The sequence below is a fragment of the Muscardinus avellanarius genome (genome assembly GCF_963383645.1).
Source record: "Muscardinus avellanarius genome assembly, chromosome: 19".
Taxonomy (NCBI): domain Eukaryota; kingdom Metazoa; phylum Chordata; class Mammalia; order Rodentia; family Gliridae; genus Muscardinus; species Muscardinus avellanarius.
In genome coordinates this window covers 42,952,961-42,972,954 of record NC_137805.1, presented here as the reverse complement: position 1 = coordinate 42,972,954, position 19,994 = coordinate 42,952,961, and the positions used below count along the sequence as shown (strand labels likewise).

Genomic DNA, 19,994 nt, shown 5'->3' with positions numbered 1-19,994 from the left:
AGCTCTGCTGTGTGAGCACAGGCCCCGAACGCACACCCACTACAGCAAGAATCACGAGGCCCCAGACACACCAGCCCCGCCTGCTGGCCGCGGCTCAGCCAGTCCTTTGGCCCTTCCTTGCCTTCTGGGCCAGCAGCACCCTGCTTCCCACCAGAAGCTGCCTCGCCGCCCTACTGTGGCCAGCCGCTTCCCTGGCCGGTGTGAGTGCCCTGGGCCTCCCGCTGGACCAGGCCGGTCGCAGTTTCTCCAAGCTGTTTCTCTACTGACTGCTGGTTCCTTTCCCTCCTGCCACGTCCCGCTAGCCGGAGCAGGAAACCACGCCGAGGCACAAGCAGGAGGTACTGCATGGAACCCGTCCCTCCTCGCCAGCCATTCAGATCTCTGGCTCGTTTGTCACCACCCCAGTCTACCCTGGCGCCTCTTCCCGCTCCATCTCGCTTCGGCTTCCTCCCGTCAGTCCCACCGTCCTCTGTCATCGCCTCCCCATCACCCTCGCTCTCTGCCCCCATGAAGCCCACACTCCGCCCCAGCCGCCATCCCTGCCTCACTCCTCCGCCCTGCCAGCCTCTCCGGCTCCATCGCCTGTCTCTCCGCACCACCTGGGATCAGGTGTGCGTGTCACCTGCCAGCAGCCCCCTGCACCCATCGGCCCTTCTCCACTCCCTCCTTAGACTCATCATCCCCACAGCACTGTTTGGTCACGCCTCCATCTCATCTGTGTTGTCTACCAAAGCTGCTTTTTGTATCTCTTGGCAACCAGATGTTGGGGGGAGCTGGGAGGGAGGAGTCCGTGGAGCACTTCTGCGTCTGCTCAGGCTTTCTCCTCCGTTCCAGCAGGATACTACTGCACCAGCTCCATCACATCCCTCCTTTCCTTTTCTCTTCCTTTTTTTGTTTGTTGCGTTTCTTCTGTCTCCAAGTCTTCATTAGAACCTTAAGTGCAGGGGCGGGCCACCAGGGGAAAGGGCCAGCGGCTGGCGTAGCTCAGGTGGCCTCGCCTCAGAGTCTGAGGTCTGGGTTCTAACTCAGTTCTGCCACTGTGAGGGGTCTTAGGAAAGTTCCCTCAGGCCCGAGTCTCCCATCTGCCCAACAAGGCGTTCAGACTAGCTTCACCCAAGGCCCTTGACTCTCAAGGGCCCAAGGTTCCCACTTCCCTGTAGCCTCTGGGAACAGACATGCCCAGAGCCAGCAGGCCAGTTTGGAATCATCTTAGGTTGGGACCCACAGACTTGCAGCCCAAGGTCACCCGCTGTGCAAACTCTATCAGGTCTGACTTCTTAAGTAGACACTGCCCTGTGGGCAGCTCAGCTGAGGAGGGAGGAGGGAGGAGGGAGGAGGGAGGCTGGAGGTATAGGCAGGTGTCTGGAGGGAAGCTCAGTGGGATCAGTGTGCTTCCTTAGGAAGCTTAGTGGGTCCTTGGATGCCAGAGATGAGCCTTGGAGAAGATTCTAGCTTTGTCTGAAATGAGCTCATCTTCCAGACTGTTCTCTTAGAACCACCTGATAAGACTAATAAGCTGAGACTGTCCCTTTCCTGCCCTTAATACACTTACTGTGGGTCTTCAAACAGACTTCAGATAAGGAACTTGGGCTGCCAGCCCACTGCTCTGCCCCAGGAGCAGGCAGATAACGGCTCAGAAGGTCACTGTGGTGGCTTCTCGCTGGACCTGGGCAGATTTCTCTGTCATACCGCATTGGCAGGAGCTCGGACTTGGTGGTCTAATGGGGACTGCCCATGACTCCGGCTATACCTGGCTCCATTCTTGAGCCCAGTGTCGGGAGCCCCTCATCTTCCTGTCCTCTGGTCTACTGGAACACCCCTCAGCATCCTGTCTATCTGGCCTTAGCTCACTCCACCTGCTCTTGGTAAAAGAGCACCCAGAGGCACTGGAACGATCCTGGGTGGCGGGGGAAGGCAGTGGCTCACAGCAGAGAAGGCTGCACAGTCCTTTCCTGGCTCCTGCTCCCAAGGGAGGGAGCAGCACCCATGTTTCTGGGTGGCCCTGGCTTTTGACATATCTGCTCACTAGGCCTTCCCAGGCTCTGAGCAGCTGCATGGGTTTGGCTTGGAGGGACCAAGACTGGACATCCTACGAGGTACAGTAGACCAGTTAGCCAGAGGTAGGAAGCAGGGTCCAGGAGGGACCCGGGAAGCCTGCCAGTGAGCCAGAGTGGCCCAGTGTGAGCCAGTGTGTCTTCTGGGCTCACAGCACCAGGCCTGAGGGACGTGGTTTGAGCTGGGTGTTCAGAGGCCAGGGTGCCAGGCAGAGAGAAGAGAAGGGGGCCTGACAACCTCCTGTTTGTCATCACAAGTGCCCGTGCTTCAGTCAGTCCCCCGTTGGGGCTGATGGTCCTTGCCCTGTTTGGCTCTGGGCACTCGGGCTCCTCACTGTTGTGAGGGGGAGGCGCTGGTGCAATCACATGGCTGGTGGAGGGTGGTGATGGCGACTGCTGTCGTCATCTCTGAACCCTGCATCTCCCCCTGGCAGCGTTTTCCCCTAATACTGCTGCCCTCTCCACCCATCCCTAGTTCTTGGACAAGCCAGAGGATGTCCTGCTGAAGCACCAGGCCAGCATCAATGAGCTCAAGAGGACCCTGAAGGAGCCCAACAGCAAGCTGATCCACCGGGACCGAGACTGGGAGCGGGAGCGCAGGCTGCCCTCCTCCCCCGCCTCCCCTTCCCCCAAGGGCACTCCCGAGAAGGCCAGCGAGGTAGGTCCCACCCTGGAGTCCTCAACGGGGACCCTGAGAAAAGAGGCAGTGAGGGGGCTGCTACTACTTAATGGATGAGGGTGGGGTGACGGGTTAGGCTGAGGGGGACAAAGGCACTTGATCTTGGAAGCTCGGGTTGCAGAGACCACCGCGAAGCATAAAAACTCCAAAGACTCCTAGTAGCATGGTGTGCACCTCTTCCACCAGCCAAAGTATAATAGAAAAGAATGTGTGTTAGAAATGCAGGTTCCAGAGCCCCACCTTGGTCACACAGAATCAGACATTCAGCAGTAGAGGCCTGGAACCATCATTTTATTTTATTTTATTTTATTTTATTTTTGTGGTACTGGGGATTGAACCCAGAGGCATTCTATCTTTGAACTACACTCCCAGCCCAATTTTATTTATTTATTTATTTATTTATTTATTTATTTATTTATTTATTTAGTGGCACTGGGGTTCCTGGAAGCCCTCTTATCTCTGGACTATACTCCCAGACCTATTCTTTTTATTTTTGGAAACGGGGTCTCTTAAACCAGTGTAGCTGGCTTCGAACCTGCGCGATCCTCTTGTCTCTGCCTCCCAAGCGCGGGGATTACAAGTGTGCACCACCACGCCTGGCCCAATTTTATTTTTGAAACAGGGTCTCGCTAGGTTGATGAGAGCCTGCTTGCTGACGCTGTCCTCTAACCTGTGATCTTCCTGTCTCAGCTTCCTAAGTACTGGGATTATAGGCATGCGCCACCATGCCTGGCTTCAGAACCTGCATTTTAAACAAGTGTCCTTGGTAATTCTGTTGCACACTAAACTTTGAGAGAACTATCTAGCAACCATACTCTTTTGTACCTATTGTGAAAACACACTGGGGGTGTGGTCCCTCCTGGAAGGAGCCTCAGAGTCCACTAAAGAGGAATGGTTCCATGACACGAAGTAGACCTGTTCCTGAGGCTTCGGAAAAGGACCCCTCATCCCTGGGTGTGATGGGACATGTTTGTAAGCCGGATGCTTGGGAGGCTGAGGCAGGAGGATCACAGTTCAAGGCCAGCCTGGGAAACTTTGTAAGACGCTGTCTCAAAATAACAAAAAAGACTAGCTCAGTGGTAGAGTGATTGCCTGGCATGTGCAAGACCCGAGGTTCAATGCCCAGTACTGAAGGAAAAAAAAAAAAAAAAAAGGAAGAAGAAGAAGAAGACACATGGTGCTCTGCCTTCTCAGAATAGAAAGTGTGGGGTGTTTTCTCAATTGAAAGAGATAAAGATAGGATTGGCGAATTCCTGTATTTATAATTCCCAGCTATTATTTTTAGCACTTGTTAAATCTTGGCAATATTTACTCCAGTTTACACGTAGGTATTTTCTCTCTAAAGCAACTGTTCAAACCCAGTTATGGTCTAGTGTCACGGTGCCTGTGATTGAATTCCGTGTGCTAGCGGGATGGCTCTGGGCTGGTTACTTAACCTCTCTGAAGCTCTGTTAGGTAGAGATAGTCCTAGGGATACTGTGAGGCTCAAATAAGCTGAGGTGCAGGGAGGGGCCGGCGCAGCACCTTGGTGCGCAATGTGAGCTACTTAGAGCTTCTTTCTAAGAGTCCTGGAACTTTTTCCTGCAGAAGGTTGACTTCAGGTCAAAGTTGGGAGGGTCTTGCAACCCGCTTGGTCCAAGGTCCTTCCTTTACAGATACGGGCACTGAGACCCAGGAAGGAGGTCTGTTCGGTATCAGAGCTGAGAGAAGAGGGGCCGGAGCCACTTCTTTGATGTCCCAGGTCATTGTATTCACCATTAAATCACAGCGGCTCTGGAGTAAGACCAGACCTTGTAAAGACTGGGTGCTGAGTCAGTTGTGTTTGTACCGCTGCTGCCATGATCCAATTTGCAGAGCATTTGATTGAATCTGTACTAGCCATGGCCCGAGCCTGCTACAGATCAGAGGGCCTTGCCTAGTGGGGCATCAGCTCAGAGAGAGCTACCGAGATTCCCTGGCTGCCCATTCACAGAATTAAGGCTGCTTTGGGGGCCTTTAAGGCTGCTGCTCTAGAAAGAGGGCAAACCCCTGCATCTACTGTGGGCTTCTGTAGTCCCTGGCAACACCAAGACCCTGGAGTGGGAATTGGGGGTGGTTTAGTGACCCAGTAAATAGCAAGCACTCCTCCATCCCACCTCCTGCCTTAGAGAAAGACTTGGCCACAGTGGCCTCTAATTGGTCCTAAGGTGGGCTAGGCCCTGGCCTGGCTGGAGGTGAGGTGGGATGTAGTGCCTACCCACAGGGTCAGACTGCGCCTGGGAAAGGAAGGGTGAGCACTGAGGAGCTGAGTCAGGAGCATCAAGCTGTCAAGAGCAGGCTGGCTTGGGGGTGTGCCCCACCTGCTGGGGATAGCTGGAACTGTTAGAGATGAGTCTTGAAGGTCAGTCAGCTCCACCACAATCTCCTTAGCCCAAAAGTGTAGTCTCCACGGCTGGAAAGAATTATGTCCCTGGAGCCCGCTGTAGAGCGGTAGACCACTTGGAACTGATTTATAGGCCCCTTGATATTTAGGGGCCCTTGAAGATTTGGAGATGAGGAGGAGCCACAGACAAGGACTTGGCTGGGTCCTTGGGTAGGTGAAGTCACCTCTCTGAGCTTTATTGCCTAGACATCTGAAGGGGACCAAAACTGCCACTCCCCAGAAAGGTCGTTGGCAAGGTCAACTGAAATAGTGAAGATGAAACTACGTTATCAGCTGGGACACGCTGGACGGTCATGGGGCCATTGTCTGATGGCCCAGAATCCCAGCCCAAATATGGGCTCTGTGTGGTTCCTAAAGGGTGTATCATCCAGAACTCCCACTTGCTTCCTCAGAGCTTTGGGGGCCCCAGCTAAGGCCCTGGAGAGAGCAGTAGAAACTTGAACTACTGTCATTTAGCAGACTCAGGTTTTAGTTTCAAAGATAGGTTTTTATTTATATTTATTTATTTATTTATTTATTTATTTATTTATTTATTTATTTTGGTGGTACGGGGGTTCCTGGAAGCCCTTCTACCTCCGGGCTACACTCCCAGACCTATTTTTACATTTTTTTTAAAATTTGGAAACAGGGTCTCCTAAGCCAGCGCACGCGGCTGGCTTCGAACCTGTGCGATCCTCCTGTCTCTGCCTCCCAAGCGCGGGGATTACAAGCGTGCGCCACCACGCCCGGCTCAAAGATAGGTTTTTAAAGGGAACTGTGACCCCAACTGCAAGACCAAACCGCAGTCTAAGCCAGTGGTGCCAGGGCACACCTGGAACCAGAATGGTAGCAGGCAGCCCACTGGGGTAGGCCGGTGCTGCCTGGCAGGTGCCCGGGGCCTCCCTCCCTTAAGTGGCTTAGAAGGGATGTCCCCCCTCCCCACCCCGTAGAGTGGCTCCTCCCTCACCAAATCAACGATCCTAAGGGCGAGGGGCTTACAAAGCTGGGCTTTTTATGGACTTGTGTATGTGTGTCTCTTCTCTTCTCTTCTCTCTCTCTCTCTCTCTCTCTCTCTCTCTCTCTCTCTCTCTCTCTCTCCCTCCCTCCCTCCCTCCCTCCCTCCCTTCCTCTCTCTCTCCCCCTCTCCCTCTCTCTCTCTCCTCCTTCTTCGTTTCTCCTTTCCTTCCTCCCTCTCTCCCTTTCCTCTGGCCCTGGGCCTCCCCTGCAGTCCCAGAGGACCCAGGACACCTCTCAGCAGGACTTGGTACCTGGAACAGCAGCAGGCTTGGAAGTGTTCACTCAGAAAAGCCTCGCAGCATCGCCTGAGGTTACTGTCTCCCCTCCCATGCCCTTTCCTCCTGGGGCCTCAGCCCACCCCAAACCCCCATCTAGAGTTTTTAGAAAACCTTTTTCTGGGCCGAGGGAAAATGGAATAGACTCGTCCACGAGGAGGGGAACTGTGGGTGGCTCTCGCTGTCCCCGCTATGACCAACAAGTCTCTCCACCTCAGAGATACATAAAGGGCCAGCCCCTCCCTCATCCAGCCTGGGAAGACGGGACAGCCGAATCGCCTCTAGCTCGAGGAGACCTGACATCCTCTTCCCTAGTTAGGCAGGGACCTTCTAAGCTTGGGATTAGGGATCATGGCCCCCAGATGCCTTCAGCATCCCTAATGGCTCGTCTCTGTTTGGAAGCCTGGATAAGTACTAGCAGTGGCTAGTCAGGACCTGGCATTCTGTCCATCCCTTGCTGCCAGCTCTCCAAACTCCTCTGGGGCTTGGGTTGAGTCTCCAGAAAGACAAAGTGGACATCTCTCTTCTAGAAGTAGCTTGTAGCAGTATGGCTCAGGCAGGTGGTCTAAGCGAGCACTGCTCTGGGCCAAGACAGCGCAGGGCGCGGGTTCTTAGAACTTACTGTGGCCCTGCATGGATGCTGCAGGTGGAATCCAGGCCCTGGAGGCAAGGGCCACATCCTTCCTCTCTGCTGGGATCTCAGACTGTGGGGTTGGAGGGTACTGATCAGGTAGGAAAACTTCCTTCTAGTCTCTGCCTCTCCTCTGCTGGCATGTGTGTGGAGGGAGAGACCTTTCTCTTTTCTCAGAGGAAATTTTTGTAGTAGGTATAAATGTGCTACAACCATAGGAAAGACATGAATAAACCACAGATGTGGTAGAACATAGACCCCAGTCCTCCAAGAACTTTTCCTCCATGGAAAAATAAAACTAAAACTACCAGCACTCTATTTTGAGGGAAATGGGACAGGAATTAACGGCATCCCAGGGTTAGAGACAGTGCTGCCCTAGAGCCCAGAGATGCTTTTAGAACCAAGGACAAGCTTCTGTGCTAGGGGTGGAGCCCCCAACACAAACCTTTCACCAGCATCCTGCTAGCTGTCCATCAGCCTTCTCCACAGAGGGGCTCTCACAGCCCCCGACTGCAGCCCATTCTGCCTTCTGTCATCAATTAGGAAGTATTCTCTGTATTGATTTAAAATCTGCCCTTCTAGTTGAGCATGGTGGCACTTGCTGGTAATCCCAGTACTTTGAATGCTGAGACAGGAGGATCACAGGTTTGAGGACAACCTTGGCAACTTAAAGAGGTTCTCAGCAACCTAGTGTGACCTTGTTTCCAAATAAGAAATAAAGTGAGGCTGGGGGTATAACTTGGAGGTAGACTGCTTCTGGGTTCAACCCCCAGTACCCTCAAAAAAGTCTGCCCTTCTGAATCAGTGGCCTGCGGGCCTCCTCCTGCCATCTGGCAGCCGTTGATCTGCTCTGTGGCCTCCTCAGGCCGCCCTCGGGGTTGAACACCTCCCTCCCCCTGAACACCCATGAGCCTCAGGAGTTCCACTCAGTTTCTTCCCTCTCCTGTTGCCAAAGCAGGCTTGCTCCGCCTCACCTCGGAGGCGGTCATGATAGGGTGGAAAGGATCACAGAGCTTGGAGTCAGACCGGGTGCTAGGCCTGTCTGTCTGCCGTGGTTCTAGAGGGTCTTTCATCCTGGACCTCTTCCTTCTCTAAAGGGCGAGGCCTAAAATATAGCCCTGAGCTCCTGGGACCAGGTGGGGCAGTGGTGCTGAGCAGCCCGGAGACCACAGACCCGCCGTTGGAGGGCTGCTTCTTGCTTGTGAGGGGCTGAACTGGCTTCCCAGAGCCATTCCCCCTAAGCACTGTTTGAAGAGCTCTGGGAGGTGGAGTAGAGGACCATTGTGTAGACAGTTTGACACTTTTGCCTCATTGTGATGCTTGGGTATGTATGTCTTTTCCTTCTGTGGTATGTTCTAACATATTGTTAGGATTTCCCAAGGATGGGCCTTGGTGTTTGTCTTTTCTGGATTGAACCCCACAGTGTTCAAGCTGTTTAAGCTGTTGCTTTGATCAGCACTAACCTGGCCACTTGGTATCTTGGCTGGCATCCTGTTTCCATCCCAGAAGCGCTCGTAGGAAGGTCAGGTTTCAGGCCGCGGTTCATGGAGCCCAATTCAGTGCTCCCCCTGGCTTGACAGTGGGTCACTGTCGGCATGCTGACCCCAGGTTCTGGTAGGTCAGCAAAGCCCTCAGGCGTCAAAAGCCAGGCATTCTTTTCCTGTTCCTTCCATCAACAAATATGGCCTTGGCCAAATCAGTGACCTTCTTGAGGCCTCAGTTTCCCCATTAACACAAGGAGGAGATTAGAATGAACAATGTCTAAAGAGTCCTTTCAGCTCTAACGTTCAAAGATTCCTTGTGGTGTAAGTACTTTATTCCTCCCAAAGTGGCAATTGTCTTATTAGATGAGGAAGAGGGAGGGTCCTGGCCGTCCATGGAGCTCCCTTTTTCTGTCGTTAGCCTGGGGAGGGCGTGAGATCCCATCCCATTTTACCAAGTTGGAGGCAGCGGTTGAGGAGGCTCGGTTAGTAATCCATTGGGTGCCTTAATGTGAAGAAGAGCCCTGAGGACAGGGACCGGCCCTGGCATCCTTCTCTTCCCAGACAGACTTGGGATGTGCGGTCTCAGTGTGGAACCTTTTGGTAGTAGATGGGTCCCTTCTTTCAGAGGGAGAGGTGACCTGCTCTTTCGATGCCTGCTATTTCATGTTAACTCTTCTTGCTCCAATTGAAACACAGGGTTCGGAGCATTGGGTATTTATAGAAAGAGAGTACACTAGGCCAGAAGATCTCAGTCTCCTAAGAGTGGCCGCCATACAGCAGGAAGAAAGTGAGGCAGGCCTTACCAGTATCCTCACTGATGGCAGACTCTCCAAGGTAGACATTCTGGTGGACAAGTTCAAAGTTGAAGTGGCCACAGAAGAAATGGTGGGGGCCGGAAGAGCGAGCACGCGGCAGCGAGGGAGGATGATCGCGAGTCCGGAGGACTTTGAGTCGGTGTGGGAGGAAGGCCCCTGGGGAAGGGGAGGCCTGGGGGGCACATCCACAGACATGCTCCTCGAAGGCTCTGAGCTCAGGGTGGGCACCAGCGAGGTACCCCTTGGGAACCGCCGCAGCTCAGATGGTCGGCTGGAGGGTCAGGCAGAGCTGAGGAAGGGGCTACGGGAACTCCAGACTTGCGGAAGGCTCACGGCTGCAGGGGCCAGGCCAGCAGAGGTGGACGTCCTCTCCCCGGACTCTGACAAGGGAGGACTCCAGTCGTTTCTGCTGGACCCTGCTCACACCGAAGCCAGAGCTGACTCGAGCGATGAGACGGATACCTCCTACGCAGAGAGGAGCTTCTACCCAAACTACAGAGAAAGAGACTCGGAAGACCAAGTCCTCCCCCTGCCCCTGGAGGAGTCAGAGGAGCACCTGGGTGCCCCGCCCAGGGGCGAGGCTAGGCTGGGGCCTGCAGAGCAGTGGAGTGCCTCAGAGGAAGGGGCCTGGCACCCCAGGAACCAAGGAGCACAGGATGGCCTGCAACGACCTTCTCCAGGACAGATGCTTGCTGAGGACTGGACAGCCAAAAAGGAAGAAGCCCATGCAAGTGGAGATTTGATGGGAAAGGCTGAAAGCAGTCCCCCAGGATCGAGAGGCCACGCTCTCAGCAGAGGAGGGGGTATGCTCCTTGACCCCCAGGCCAGTGCCCTTCTGCGGACCATCCCTCCTCATGTCAGGAAGCCAGCCAGACCAGACAGAGGCAATTTCCTGCCCAAAGAGAGGGAAGCAGTTCATACCCTGAATGGAGAGACTGAGGCGGGAGACCTCGAGGCCTCGGCATTTCTTCACGTGGAGGTGATCTCCCCGCGGCCAGCCTCCCCTGCTCACTTTGAGCCTCTGGAGGAAGCTTCTGTGAGCCCAGGCCCTCAGGGGTCGCAGGAGCCTTCGGAGCTCAAGGATCTCTTTGGAGATCAGTTCCCTGTATTTCTCAAACACACCCATCGTCCTAAAGCGAGCCCGGAGCCCAAGGACCAAGTCCGGCTGATTGTGCCCCTTGACACCGGAAGTGAGCGCAGAGCACCCCCGGTCACCAGCAGGAAGCCCAGAGCTGTCCCCGAAGAAGCTGAGGGGGATATGTCCCCAGGGTTGGCATTCCCTTGGGAGAAGCAAAAGGAAATGGCCTCTTTCCAGACTGGGGGACAAGAGGGTTCCCTGGAAGATATTAGCAAGGCCTCAGTGGCCAACAAAATTCGGATATTTGAGACCCACGGAGCTGAGGCTCGCCGAGCCAGTCAGAGCGAGACGAAGGCCCTTCCAAACGAGTCGTCTTCAGAGGCCTCCCCGGGACAGGTAGAACAGCAGCAGAATAAGCTTTTAGACCTAGGCTTCGTCCAGCTCCAGCCCCCGGGGGACCTCACCAGCCCCACAGTCACACACTCCTCAGTGAGGCCTCTGGCCACCAGACACATCGTGGAGGGCATTTCTACTGCACCCCACCAGGAAAGACGCACCGAACTAGAGCTCGTGTCCCCCGATTCAGGCTGCGAAACCACGCTGGAGGAGGCTCCTGGAGTAACTGGCCACGTGAGCCCTACCCCCACTGCGTCCCCCACCGAGGGGCCGACCGCATGCTGGTAGCTCTGTAGAAGCATGTCTCAGTGGCCCCTCGCCATTACTGCAACCCAGCGCTGCTTCTCCATTCCCCACGAGGTCTTTCCCCTAAGTGGGCCTGAGAGTAGCCCAGGCTGAAGGATGGGATCGCCTGCTCGGCCCATGTTAACCTGGCCGCAGAGACCCTCAGCTCTTGGTGTGACCTGCGCCCGGAAGGTCACACGATCCCCGTGGAGAAGGTGCCGCCACCACCAGCAAATCACATCCTCGCTTTGCCTCGCTTCTCCCTCCCGCTCTTCCTACCTGCCTTGCTTGGCTTCTCCAGTGATCTCTTCATTCCTCCCCGTCCCTGGCCGCCTGCCTGGTGGAAGCTGACAGAGGTTTCCATCCTCCACGCCAGTTCCCTCTCAAGTTCCTTTCTGCCTTCTTAAGACTAACTGTCTTCTCTAATCCAGAACAAATCCGGAGATGCGGCCAGGGAAGAGAAGCGCTTCGCCGGTTTAGCAGCAAATGCCCCTGGGAAGGGGATGCGCCTGAGACTCGCCAGCCCCTCGGTCCCTCAGGTCTCTGCAGTCCCTCTGTGCCCCGATGACCCGGTCATCTCCACCTGGCCAGAATGCCTCGCTCCTTAGATTCCTACCGTGGCTGCTCGACTCCGGCTTGTCTAGAACCTATTCCTCATACCTCTCGACCTTCCAGAAACTGGCTAAATGGAGGCCCGTTTAGCGAGCGAATCTCTAAGCACCCTGAATCTCCAGAACATGAAGTCAAGTGTTTAAAAAAAAAAATTCTGTGGGTGTTAGATTGGTCTTGTTAAAAAGAAGGACACCAACCAGCCAAAAATGTGTGTGTGTTGTTTAATCCCTGACAGGCTAGTTGAGAGGTATGTACGCGGACAGAGTTGCTGGTCCCCTCGGCATTTCCTTGGCCTGCTGCTGTCAATTACACTGAGGGCCCCTCCTGGAGCTCAGGGTGGACCTGGGGCAGCACCCAGCCCCCAGGAAGCCGTGCCCAGAGGGCTTGGCCCCATGACTCCTCCCTCTGGTCCGTGCTGCCCCCGCCCACGGAGATTCAGTGGAATTGACAAGCCACGCTGGCTTCCTCTGTTCCTCAAGCTCTTGGCTCCAGCCGCGGTGCCTCCTCTCCCAGGTTTCCCTGAATCCCTGGCCTCCCTCCCTAGTCTGTTTCTTGCCGCCACCTGCACGGATGGGCCTGGGGTCTGGGCTTCCATCCCTGCCTTCGCAGTGCTGCTTCTGATAGGCTCCCGGATCCAGCCTCGGACGGGGGCCCCTGTCCAGGACTCCCTGGCAGGGTGTCCGCTTTGTACTTGCTTCTGCCAGCAGTGTAAGAACTTGTGAAGGAGCATCCATACCTCCAGGAGATTCTGTTTTTTTAAGCATATTATGATTTCTAGGAACCTTTCCTGGGGCTCTTTTTCATTTCCTGATCTGTTCTTCCATTCGGGACATTGGCACAGGATTTCTTCTGACATTCACCATCTCCATCTCTCTCTCTCTCTCTCTCTCTCTCTCTCTCCCCACCCCAAATCCCATTCCTCTGATTTTTATCTGGCCATAGCGAGCAGGGCTGAGGGAGGGATCGGAGGAGAAAGTCAAGCCGCCACGTCCCCGGGCCCCAGAGAGTGACACGGGAGATGAGGACCAGGACCAGGAGAGGGACGCTGTGTTCTTGAAGGACAACCACCTGGCCATAGAGAGAAAGTGCTCCAGCATCACAGTCAGCTCCACGTCCAGCCTGGAGGCTGAGGTGGACTTCACGGTTATTGGCGACTACCATGGCAGCGCCTTCGAAGACTTCTCCCGCAGCCTGCCTGAGCTCGACCGAGATAAGAGCGACTCTGAAACCGAGGGCCTGGTGTTCTCCCGGGATCTCAAGGGGCAGGATGATGAGTCTGGGGGCCTCGAGGACAGCCCGGATCGAGGGGCTTGCTCCACTCCAGACATGCCCCAGTTTGAGGTACAGTGGAGCTTCGTCAAGACTGGGGCCCACCCAGGCACTGCATGCTGCGAGGGCCCGGGCCACGCGGGAGAAGACAGAGCAGCCGGCGCGGCCTGAGCTCTGCCTCCGTTGCATGAACACCCCTCTTCAGACCAGCATGGTTCTGTGCCCGCATGTCTGCTGTGTCGGTTTTCCCCTAACACGCGTCCCTTGGTGTTTTAACCCTGTGACCCCATCGCTTGCTGAGGTCAAGTGATGGCAGGTAGCCTGGTCTTCCTCAACTCCTCCTCTCCCTGCCTGTGTTGCATGGCACCTGCAGAGAGCATCTGTCTGTGGGCTCTCTGGGGTCCTGTGGCCTGGTCTGAAACATGAATGTTTTTTTCTGATCCAAGCCCGGGGCCCAGGGCCTGGACTTCCTGGGGCAAGGGGCAGTGGTTTAAGTCTCTTATCAGGCCCTAGGGACTCAGGTGGCTGTAGGAGCTCCTAAAGAAGAGGATGTACAGTCCTGGAGGAACAGACTGTGTCTGGCCTCTGCTTTGTGGCTCTCCTCGGCGGAGCCGCACAGGGTCTTTCTGGACTTCGTCTCTGTGTTATTCCTTTGCCCTCTCACCTTGTCTAGCCTAGCCTCCCCCCTGTGCTCCCAGGCAGCAAAATGGCAGGGTTCTCACTCCACGCTCTACCCTCTGGGTAGAAGGTTGGTCTCCCTTTCTGAGATTGCAAACTTACCATGATCTGGGACAGAGCTCAGAGGTCAGTTCCCCAGCCAGGGCTGTCCTGGCTGCCCTGGGCACAACTGTGGCTGTCACCACACCCCGTCCCCTGAAGCTGTATTGCCTCCCTCCAGCATCGTCCAGGGCAGGACTCACAGTCTGCTTTCCTGCCAGGTGGCAGCTCCTCTGAGCCCGACACATTCTCAGCACCTAGATGATTAATTGAATGAATGGCTAGATTGCAGGATCACAGCCATCTGTAATACCCCCACCCACCCTGTCCTCCCAACTAGAAGGCAAGCTAGCATCCACTCCGCCATTCAGCTCCACACAAGGAAGACTGCGGGGGGAGGGCCACGAACTCAGCCTGGTGCAGGACTCAGAAGAAACCGGTCAATTTGCTAAAGACTTCTAGAGAAAATTGTAAATTGGTGGCCTGAGGTCAGGTCTGGCCAGCCATTATTTTCTTTGACTCTGGTTTAAGAATCATGACATTGAATATAAAACCCAGCATTTTATTTTATCATTAAAAAAAAAAATCAGAGGATCTGATCTCCAGAGGCCATGATACCACTTGACCAAGCCTGAATGGAATTCCGCATCTTCCCTCCAGCCCTCACCCAGCTGGGCCGGAGCCCTCCAGGTGTGCGGCTGCTGCTCCAGGTGTGCGGCTGCTGCTCCGAGCAGTTCAGAGGAAGCAGCGGGAGCCGGAGGCTTAGCTCTCAAAGACCTTTGAGGTTCAGGCACTCTGTGTTTAAGAAAAACACTCAGAATAGGGACCAGCATGGGATTTAATACTCATGGAATTCTAAACATTCCCTTAACAGTGGCCTAGAAAGACATATCGCTCCCAGGAGTGTAGTACAGGGCGAGGCGCAGGCTGCCGGGCTGGTGGCAGCTCCAGCTCTCCCTGGGTTTGTCTGTGCCACCACACCGTGCCTCTTCTGCGCCGACCTGCGTACCCTTCCAGAGGGGCTACAGGGCAGGAGACAGCCTACCCCGAACTCCAGGTGCCTGTGAGCAGGAGTCTTGCAGAGTGAGAGTCATGAAGCGTTCCCCTTTGTCTCCCTGTAGCCCGTGAAAGCGGAAACCATGACTGTTAGCAGCCTGGCCATCAGAAAGAAGATCGAGCCGGAGGCCGCACTACAGAGCAGAGTCGCCACTGCGGACAACGCCCAGGTAGCCTGCACTTTCCACTGTAGTTAGAGCATGGATATTGGGGTGTTGGACATTGGTCTCCACTACTGCAGCCACGCCCCTTGGCTGACATTCCCGCCACCCCCGTGGCTTCCCCGGAACCCCCATTCTAAGCTCTTTTTTCGTGGTACTGGAGATGGAACCCAGGGGTATTGTACTTCTGAGCTACACCCCTACCCCTATTTTTTAGTCTTCTTTATTTTTTGAAACAGTCTTGCTGAGTTGCGAAGGGCCTCGGTAAGTATAGCTGAGGCTGTCTGCCAACAGGAGAACCACGGTCCTCTCCTCTCCACCTCCCGAATCCTGAGATTACAAGCTTGCGCCACCACGCCCAGCTCCATCCTAAGCTCTTTAGAGCCTCAATGCCCTCCCCGAGCTCTGGGGTGGGGCAGAGCACACTTTGTAAAGCCTTAATTTCTCTGTTAAGTGAGGGTGATCTACCTTCCTCCGGAGTTGCCAGGACCAGTGGCTAGTGGATTCAGACCTTGGCATTCAGAGTACTTGAAGGAATTGGAGAGGGTTCTCCCAGGGGTTGCTTGGGGACAGTCTCAATCAGGGGCGCGTGTGTGTGTGTGTGTGTGTGTGTGTGTGTGTGTGTGTGTTATTGGGGATTGAACCCAGAGGCATTCTACCTCCGAGCTACCCCCCTAGCCCTACTTTTTATTCTTTATTTTGAAACAGGGTCTCATTGAGTTGCAAAGGACCTCACCAAGTAGTTGCTGAGGCTGTCCGCAAACTGTGATCCTCCTGTCTCAGCCTCCCAAGTGCTGGGATTACAAGCGTGCGCCACCACAAAGTTTGTTTTTGAAACAGGTTCTCACTAAGTTGCTGAGAGACTCACTAAATTGCAGAGGCTGTCCTCAAACCTGTGATCCTCCAGTCTTAGCTTCCCAAGTACTGGGATTACAGGTGTGTGCCTGTATATCTCTATATACTTAAAATTTTTACAAAAGAGTGATCATTATTTCTTACACCTTGCCTTTTTTTCTTAAAATATATTTTGGGGATCACTTCTCATTGACATATGTACCCAGCTCGCTCTTTTTTGGGGACCAAACTCAGGGGCATTTTGCCTCCAAGCTACACCCCCAGTCCTGTTTATTTATTTGTTTTGAAACAGGATCTTGCCAAGTTGCTGAGGGCCTTACTAAGTTGCTAAGACTGGCCTTGAACCTGTGATCCTCCTGTCTTGGCCTCCCAAATACTGGGAATATTGGTGTGTGCCACCAGGCCTGGCCCCAGTTTACTTGTAGTTGCACTTAGGAATCGAGCCCTAATTTATTTTGCTCTTCCATTAATTGACCCTGTGGTGGTTTTTGTCTTTCGTAGTGCTGTGATTAACTTCTTTGTTCATATTTTTTTGGTAAACTTTCAGAGTTCATACACAAATAGTAAATTCCCGTGGATTCCTTGATCAAAGATGACATGCATTGAAATTTGGACAGAATTTGTCCAATTGAGACTTTTTTCCTTTGCCAAATAAAATGGTTGAAATGAAGAGGGAGACCTGTGAGGAGGCCTGTGATGGGGGGGGGGGGGCTGTGAGGAGGCCTGTGATGGGGGCCTGTGAGGGGGGGCCTGTGAAGGAGGCCTGTGAGGGAGGCCTGTGGTGGGGGCCTGTGAGGGAGGCCTGTGAGGGGGCCTTTGAGGGGGGCTGTGAGGAGGCCTGTGATGGGGGCCTGTGAGGGGGCCTGTGAGGGGGCCTGTGAGGGGGGCTGTGAGGGAGGCCTGTGAGGGAGGCCTGTGAGGGAGGCCTGTGGTGGGGGCCTGTGAGGGAGGCCTGTGATGGGGGCCTGTGAGGGAGGCCTGTGAAGGGGGCCTATGAGGGGGCCTGTGATGGAGGCCTGTGAGGGAGGCCTGTGAGGGAGGCCTGTGAGGGAGGCCTGTGAGGGGGCCTGTGATGGAGGCCTGTGAGGGAGGCCTGTGAGGGAGGCCTGTGGTGGGGGCCTGTGAGGGAGGCCTGTGAGGGAGGCCTGTGATGGGGGCCTGTGAGGAAGCCTGTGAGGGAGGCCTGTGATGGAAGTTTGTTAGGCCTGTGATGGAGGCCTGTGAGGGAGGCCTGTGATGGGGGCCTGTGAGAGGGCCTGTGAGGGAGGCCTGTGAGAGGGCCTGTGAAGGAGGCCTATGAGGGAGGCCTGTGAGGGGGCCTGTGATGGAGGCCTGTGATGGAGGCCTGTGAGGGAGGCCTGTGAGGGAGGCCTGTGATGGGGGCCTGTGAGGGAGGCCTGTGAAGGAGGCCTATGAGGGGGCCTGTGATGTAGGCCTGTGAAGGAGGCCTATGAGGGGGCCTGTGATGGAGGCCTGTGAGGGAGGCCTGTGGTGGGGGCCTGTGAGGGGGCCTGTGAGGGAGGCCTGTGAGGGAGGCCTGTGAGGGAGGCCTGTGAGGGAGGCCTGAGAGGGAGGCCCTGCAGGTGCATGTGGACCAACCCCAGTGCCTGCTCACTCTCACAGCCTGACATTTTGTCACTGTGAATGCTGGGAACCCAGGTGACAGATGTTGCAGCTAGTTCTCCGTTTCTAATGACTGCTCCTCTGGCCTGCAGGTTGATGGGAGTGCCCCAGTGGGGAAGGACTTCATGGCAACCACACCCTCCATCACCACAGAGACCATATCCACCACCATGGTAAGTGGGGCCCCCAGGAGGCTCCCTCTCTGACCAGCCCCTCTCCCTGCAAAACAGCCAAGTAACAAGCAAACAATGCCCGCTGCTCCAGAGCGTCTCAGCTGCCTCCCCGCATGCCTCGAGACTTATAAGCAAATGTTTACTGTCTGGTACCTTAGTGTCCCCAGGACTACCATCAGGCCTCCCCTTTCCCAATTAAATAATGTTGGAGGGGGGAATCCCCTGAGTCCCAGACATCTGGACCACCTCGGCCACGCAGGGCAGCATGGTCCGTCCAGTCGATCTTTGGTGTGCATGGGTATCAGCCCCAGATTCGCTTGTGAATCTTACCTCTAGGCTGAAGGTGAGCCTGAAGTACTCCCCGTCCTCCAGGTGGCTTCATGCTTTCTGTCTCAGGCTACTTACTTGCTGTGAGCAGTAGATGGCAGCAGTGAGCCTGAGCTGGACGCAGGATTTTGGACACTGCTCAAGGGACCTTTTAGTTCTGCTACCTATTTGCTGTCTGACCCATGAATGAAGGTCCTTGGCCTCAGGTATCCCATCTGTAAAATGGAAATAATCCCCCATCCTGCCTGCTTTGAGGGTTCCTAAGAGACTCCAGATCTTTAGGAATGAGTAGAACAGATAACATTCAGCACAGGTGACCGTGCCAGGCAACGTGCTGAGAACTCTTGAGTGGACTCTGAAACTGTGAGGTGGATGTTTTTTCTTCTACATCCTTCAAAGATGAGGAAACTTGAGTTCAGAGAGGTAAAATGACTTACCCAAGGTCATACAACCAATAAGCGGTAGTACCGGGTTGAATCCTGGCATTCCCACACCAGAAGCCCCACTTTCAACCTCCACGCTCTGCTCTGCTCCACGTCCCAACCTTTGTGAACATCGGCCGCTTGGTGCTGGGGCGGGGCTGCAGCCGCAGAAGGGAGCGCCCCCTAATATATATCTTGAGCTATTGAGAGTTGTTTTAAATGCTTTTGCTTGCCAAACCCCTGACATACACATGCGAAGAGAACTCCAGTAATGTAGACTGCTCAGCAGGTAGGTTTTGAATAAACAAAGATTTTTAGCATCAACAAACCCAAACTAGTTACCAGCCTGTACACTGTCCCCGGCCACAGTTCCTCCTCTTCCCGCAGCCTTCACGTGGGGCCTGGGGATGCTTGTGGGGCTAAACGTGACTCGTCCTTGTGGTGAGCAGGCAGTTCTATCATTCATTTACTCATCCATCCATCCATCCATTCATTTGTTCCCCAAACATTGATGGGTCTCTGCCACCTGCCTGGTACAGGGTTAGAGTTGGAGAAAGTGCGCTGCCTGCTAGGATCCGTGCCCAGTCACGGCCATGAGCTCCTGTAATGCACTGCGGCCCTGGAGGTAGGTCTGGGGCACACAGTGGTGAACAGGGCCCAGCTGTCTCACTTCCTGGCTGGATGACCTCGGGCAAGTCACCTGAACCTCTCCAAGCCTCAGTTTCCACTTCTATAAAATGGGGTAGGGGCACTTCCCCTATGGGTTCATGTGAGGATGAACTACAGTAATCTCCACAAAGCCCCGAAGGCGATGCCTGGCACAGGAGTAGTGTGTAGCCATGAGCTGCTGCCCAATCTTACCTGCCCCCATGGGGCAGAGGACTGCAGCTAGCCTAGAGGACCAGGAGCACGGCTCCCTGCCAGGAGAGGCCCTGGAGGTGCGACCTAGTGGGAGGAGCCATTCTAGGCAGGGGCAGAGCAGGGGAAACTCAGCAAGCACCTGGGGAAGGGCGTGTGGCCAGGAGGAGCAGAGAGAAGAGGCTGGACAGAGGGCTGGGTCCGAGCCTAAGGGGCCTCCAGCATCGTGTATGAAGTTCAGACTCCATCGGGGAGTCAGGTTTTCTAAGTAGGAGCATGACATCATCAATTATGTGTCTGTGTTTTAGATTAGCCACTCGTGTGGAGCATGGACTGGTGCAAAAATCCCTTCCCTCCTTCCTCCCTCCTCCCCTTTCCCTCCTCCCCTCCCCTCTCCTTTTTTCTCCCATTTCTTCCTATAAATATTGAACACCCATGAAGTGTGAAACACCATATCAGGTCCTGGGAATCCAGCACTGGAGGAGACTGTCTGGCCTCAGGGCCACACAGGGGAGCAGGGCTATCGCAGGGCCTGGTTTGCAGGGGCGGGGCCCGGCCGATCTGAAGAGGTGGACGAAGAGGAGGGCTGGGGCTTGGGGAGGCCTGGAGGCAGGCCAGTGTAGGATTTGCTCATGGTAGAAGGTTCAGGTAACAGGAGGAAGGCTGGGCTGGGCACACTGCTTCTCTCAGCGTGATCCCAAGCATCTATGAGAATGGCAGATTCTCAGACCCTGCTCTTTTTTTTTTTTTCTGGGTCTTCCCCCCCCCCCCAGTATTGGAGGTGGAACCCAGGGGCATTCTGTCTT

At 54.9% G+C, this 19,994-nt stretch overlaps 1 protein-coding gene across 1 annotated transcript in view; it reads left to right on the top strand.

The window, feature by feature from the left end:
- Positions 1 to 19,994, top strand: part of EPB41L1 (erythrocyte membrane protein band 4.1 like 1) — a gene marked incomplete at both ends in the record, with an annotated part of 57,831 nt that overhangs the window by 21,597 nt on the left and 16,240 nt on the right. Inside the window, 7 exons of the mRNA XM_080716519.1 lie at positions 303 to 338; positions 2,530 to 2,712; positions 9,238 to 11,064; positions 11,547 to 11,654; positions 12,670 to 13,068; positions 14,835 to 14,939; positions 17,501 to 17,581. Coding sequence (XP_080572645.1) covers positions 303 to 338; positions 2,530 to 2,712; positions 9,238 to 11,064; positions 11,547 to 11,654; positions 12,670 to 13,068; positions 14,835 to 14,939; positions 17,501 to 17,581 — 2,739 coding nt within the window. The remainder of the gene's footprint in view (positions 1 to 302; positions 339 to 2,529; positions 2,713 to 9,237; positions 11,065 to 11,546; positions 11,655 to 12,669; positions 13,069 to 14,834; positions 14,940 to 17,500; positions 17,582 to 19,994) is intronic.